General features: G+C 42.1%; 1 protein-coding gene across 1 annotated transcript; it reads right to left on the reverse strand.

Moving 5' to 3' along the window:
* Positions 1–4,532: 4,532 nt before the first annotated feature.
* On the reverse strand, positions 4,533–4,812 carry LOC127194252 (60S ribosomal protein L38-like). Its single transcript, XM_051151569.1, has one exon. The coding sequence runs from the start codon at positions 4,743–4,745 to the stop codon at positions 4,533–4,535; it is 213 nt and encodes a 70-aa protein (XP_051007526.1). The 5' UTR covers positions 4,746–4,812.
* Between the last annotated feature and the right edge of the window lie 602 nt (positions 4,813–5,414).

Raw genomic sequence — 5,414 nt, forward strand, 5'->3', positions numbered from 1 at the left:
GACAGCTCACAATTGTCTGTAACTCCATTCAAATTAAAATAAATTTTAAAAAAAGAAACTTAAGACAACATCTCACTTATCTATGATGGACAATGCTAAGAGTAGGTTATACTGTGTAGAAACACACATATGAGCTGTGGAACTCTAAAAGAAACCACATGTCTTCCATTACCATAAAAAAACGAGGGTAATGGTTGTTTATGGGGACAAGAGTTGGTGCTGAGTGAGATGGAGCACGAAGATTTAGTGCCTGCCAAACTTCTCAGAAAAGGAGGTCTGGAGTGGCTAGGAGGAACCTTTGAAACAGAAGAGGATAACAGGTACCAATTATGTCAACCCCCTGATGGTTGCTGCAGTACCCTTTATTCCGTGCACACATTTCCAAGTTGTCTCGTCTCTACCTCTCAAAAATGTATCAATCTTACAACCAAATAAAACTCCTGCATCTAACTCTAAATCCAAGCTGTCTGGGTAACACAGCTTCATTTGATTCATGTGTCAGTCACTCATTCTTTTTCTGTTTAATGTCGCACACCTAGGATCCTACCAATTAGGAGGCAGATACATGGGGAACCCTGACTTCAAGGCCAGCTTTATCTACAGAGTGAGTTCCAGAATAGTCCCCATTATACAGAGAATCACTATCTCAAACCAAAACGAAGTAAAAACAGAAAAAACGAAATAAAACAAAACAAAAGCAAAAGAAAGAACAAAAACAAACAAACAAAAACCCATTTCATTTATTTTTATTGTATGCATGAGGTCTGTTTACTTAGGGAGTGGATAATAAGTGTGAGTGTGCCACTGTGTGCTTGTAAAGGTCAAAGGTCAATTTACAGGAACATGTCCTGTCATGGAGGTTGAACTCAAATCGTCAGTTTTGGTGGCAAGCCGCTTTACATATTGCGCCATCGCGCCAGTGCGCAATAATTTATTAAATGACTACATTTATAGCCAGCACTAAAATACTACAGAATGGATTGTGGTAGTTTATACTATCAGAACAAATGACTACAAATCAGGCAGCTGAAGACAACAGAGATATATTTTCTCACAGTTCTGTGGGCCAATTGGCAAAGCAAGTATCACAGCGGTGAAAGACCTTCCTCTCCCTCAGTCTCCCCGGTTTTGAATATCTGCTGGCAATCCCCGCCCTCCTCTGGCATCTCTCCACCTTGTCCCTCCCCCATCACATGGTCATCCTCTCTTTGTGTATGCTTATGGTCAAATATCTTTCCTCTCTTTATAAAAGACACGACTCGTTGGCCTTAGGGCCCACCCACGTCTGTATGACCTCATCTTCACTAAGTATATCCAAGAACACTGTTTCCAGATAAGGTCACTTTCTGAAGTTCTGGGTGGCTATGAACTCTGGAGGTTGCTGTTTGACCTTCTGCAAAGGAACTGGCTGCTGTGTGGTAGGATAATGAGCAGACCAGACAAAATAAAGCTCAATAGAAAACACAGAAATGATTGGTTCTATTTCACTTTGTTGTACAGTGAAATTACACCCTGGAAGGACAGGAACATCAGAGCTAACTTGAGCTCCAGTACAGCTGACTTCTTGGTCGCACATGACTGAGTTCCCAAAGAAAATATCTCATTAAGTAAAGTGGAATTCATGATATACTTACAGTCTCTCCCATCTTGTCTCTCTGTCCTGTTTTATCACTTGAGATAATCACAATGATCTACCCATGGTTAAGGGGAGGAGACAAAGTCCCCACCTCATTCAATTTGATGAAGGTCAAACTAAAAAGAGTGTGAGAAATGGGAGAAATGTGTTTGACTGTTGGGGTTGATCTGGAGCTATTATGTGTTCAAATGTTAGTTGCTTGCTCCCCAAACTCCTTACAAACAAAATCCTCAGAGATCCTCAATGGTATGTGTAAACCTTGCCTCCCAAATTGTCCCTGATTGGCAAATAAAGTGACCACTCCTGGGCTGGGCAGGAGAGAGGTAGGTAGAGTCTAGGTGTGAAGGCAGGAATTGGTAGGGAGGGAGAGGGAGGGAGAGGAAGGGTGCGAGAGAGGGGGAGGGAGAGAGGGGGAGAGGGAGGGAGAGGGGGAGAGGGAAGGAACAGGTTCTGTGGGTTAGAGTGAACCAAGAGCACATGGCCAAAAGCAGCTTACTCTGAGGACTGGCCTGATGAAGGAGGAACAGTATGTGCAAGTATTTTATGGGGTTTTGGGATGAGAAATAGACAAGATATCTTAGAGGGTTAATATCTGCTCAGACCCGGGTGTACTAAGCCTTATTAAAAATCTAACAATTTTTTTGTGTCTTTTATTTATAAAATGGCAGGTTAAGGTATAACTACTGCCGTAATAGTCATACGAATCAATATTAAATACTAATTCTACAACATTTGGCCATATCAACAGTAAGCACAGAAGCTCACATTATTCCCGGATGTGAAATACAGTGATCTTTATGTTCTAAGTTCCTGAAATTCCCACATCTCAAATTCTAATATGTAACATCTAAGTCAAGTCTGGGTGTAGATGATCTTCTTCAAGTATGACAAACTGACTATGGTTCTTGGAAGGTAACTCTTCTTGACCTGAAAGGCTCTGGATTAAAAGAGAAATTCATATGTTCTTCACACACACACACACACACACACACACACACACACACACACACACACACACAAATTCTAGTGAGACAATTCTAGAATCTGCTGGTAAAAGTGGGTGTAGCAGTCACCTCTCTGAAGCAGTTCTGAAATCCAGCTAGCAACTTTTTTTTTTTAAGTAATTTTTTATTTAATGTACATTGGTATTTTGCCTGCATTTGTGAGTTGGATCTCTGAAATGGAGTTAAGACAGTTGTGAGCTGCCATGTGGGCACTGGGGCTTGAACTCGGGTCCTCTGCAATAACAACCAGGGCTGTTAACTGCTGAGCCATCTCTCCAGCCCCCCTCCCTCCCCCAGCCTCCCCCCCCCTTTTTTTTTTTTTAAGTTTTGGGTTTTCTTTAGAGACAGGATTTCTCTGTGTAACCTTGGCTGTCCTGGACTAGCTTGTAGACCAGCCTAGCCTCGCTCCCACAACAATCCACCTGCCTCTGCCTCTGCCTCCTCTGTAGCGCTGGCATTAAAGGTGCGCTTCACCACACCTGGCTCCTGCTTTCTTAATTAGCACCTCTTTCTGCTCTTTAGATAGTGTCCTTCAATCTGTTGGGCATTTTTTTTTGAAAAAAATTTATATAATATATAAATGTATACAATATATAAATCTGATTGATCATGGATTGCTCTCCCACAATTCTTCTCAACCCCTCCCTTCTTCCTCACTCACCCAACTTCAGGACTTTTCTGTCTCTCTTTTTAAAAAAGGCAATAAAATAAGAAAGTCTTTTAAAACGGAAAGAAAGAGGGAAAGATAGGTAGGAAGGAAAGAAGGAAGGAAGAAAGAAAGGAAGAGAAAAAACCCACAAGAAACACACACATAAAACAAAACTCATAAAAACATAAAAATCAAAAATCATAATATATAAGCAAAAGAGCAGTAAGGAAAAAAAAAAGTGCCCAAACAAAGGAATATGTATGTGACAAAAAAAAAAAAAAAAAAAAAAAAAAAAATCTACAAAAATACCACTGAGTTCATTTTGTGTTAGCTGGCCGTTTACTACTGGGCATGGAGTAGTGTAGTTATTATACCCAGTGAGCCTACATTGTCAGCTGGAGAGAGCTTCTTAGTTATGGGTGGGAACTCTTGTCGACTTGCCTGTCTCAGCACCAGGACAGTCCGCAGGCCCTGTGCGTGCCGCCACAGCTTCTCTGAGCTTGTGTGTGCTTCAGTCCTGTTGTGTCTGGAAGACAGTTTCCTTGGTGTCATCCATTCCCTCTGGCTCCTGCAGTCTTCTGCCACGATCAGATAGTTCTTGGTTTTTGTTTGTTTTTGTTTTTCGAGACAGAGTTTCTCTGTGTAGCCTTGGCCATCCTGAGCTCACTTTGTAGAGGGTTGGCCTCGACCTCACAGCGATCCGCCTGCCTCTGCCTCCCGAGTGCTGGGATTAAAGGCGTGCGCCACCACGCCTGGCGATCAGATAGTTCTTGCTTCAGCTCTGAGTCATTCTTTTTTTCTACCCAAAGTGCTCCATTTCCCATTATCTTACTTCTTGACTTCAGAAGTCAGGGGCTCAAAGTCCTCTGTGTTTCATACTGACTCAGTTCCTTTCATTCTTTCCTGTTTTAATTACTTCAGAAATGTTGTGAAGGTCTTGTGTATTTGTATATAATTCTACTGGGTCCTACTCACACCCATAGGTCTCTTTCAGATTATGCTTTTCTAGCTGTGTCTGCAGTGTGAGGCTTTAAAGGATTAGTCTCATTTATTGCTCCCAGGAACCCTTTCTTTTCAATGCAAATTATCTGTGAGGCACACTCTTAGGACCCCAGGGATACCTTCTTTCTTAGTTACACTGTGTTAATATTGAGTTAAAAACTGCTCACTTCTTTTTTTTTTTTTTTTTTTTTTTTTTTTTTTGACTTTCCAGGGTTTTTAATAGCCAATGCAGAGGATTGGGTTACTTCAGCTCCTTCACTGGCAAACCAGGGGGCAGGGACTGCTTCAGTTTCTCCGCTTTCTCCTTGTCCGTGATGAGCGGGGTGTAGAGATACCGGCTGCAGCGAACCTTGAACTTCACATTATCTTTGTTCTTCTTGATCTTGACAGATTTGGCATCCTTCCGCTGGGCTGTGAGCAGAAAGTCCTTGATTTCCTCAATTTTCCGAGGCATGGCTACTGGCGCTCGGCGCTGGGGACCGCACCCAAAACACTCACAGCGGCAAGAACCGAAAAGAACAGAAAGAGCAAAAACTGTTCACTTCTTAATGAAAGCTTTTAACTAACGTCTCAGATTTGGTTTTGTTCTGAAGTCATTATCTTTTTTTTTTTTTTTTTTTGTTTTTCAAGACAGGGTTTCTCTGTGTAGCGTTGACCATCCTGGACTCACTTTGTAGACCAGGCTGGCCTCGAACTCACAGCGATCCGCCTGCCTCTGCCTCCCGAGTGCTGGGATTAAAGGCATGCGCCACCATGCCCGGCTGTCATTATCTTTTTTAAAATTTATGTCATTAATTTATTTGCAGTTTCTCTAGTATAAGAGATCATGAGTTCGATACAATTTTAAGATTACATCTCATAAAGTCTTCATTTTGCTAAGGGGCTGAATTAAATACCCTTATTTATTAAGTAGCTGACACCTTACTAAAAGCAGCAAAACTAGATCCAAAGGACACAGTCATCATAGACAGTAACCGGAAATGGCAAACTCCTCCCCAGGCCCTGCTCATCGTGGCTGCAGAGAAGGACAATGCTGGGTGACAAACCTTCAAATACACTGGCCCAACATGGCGCTGCTGGGAGCTCTGCAAAGGGTGCAGTGACAGGAGGAGGAAGAAATTGT

The sequence above is a fragment of the Acomys russatus genome, chromosome 10 (genome assembly GCF_903995435.1).
Source record: "Acomys russatus chromosome 10, mAcoRus1.1, whole genome shotgun sequence".
Classification (NCBI taxonomy): domain Eukaryota; kingdom Metazoa; phylum Chordata; class Mammalia; order Rodentia; family Muridae; genus Acomys; species Acomys russatus.

What these genes read in the sequence shown, in the direction of transcription:
- LOC127194252 (XM_051151569.1), bottom strand. Translation starts at nt 4,745, where the DNA reads ATGCCTCGGAAAATTGAGGAAATCAAGGACTTTCTGCTCACAGCCCAG.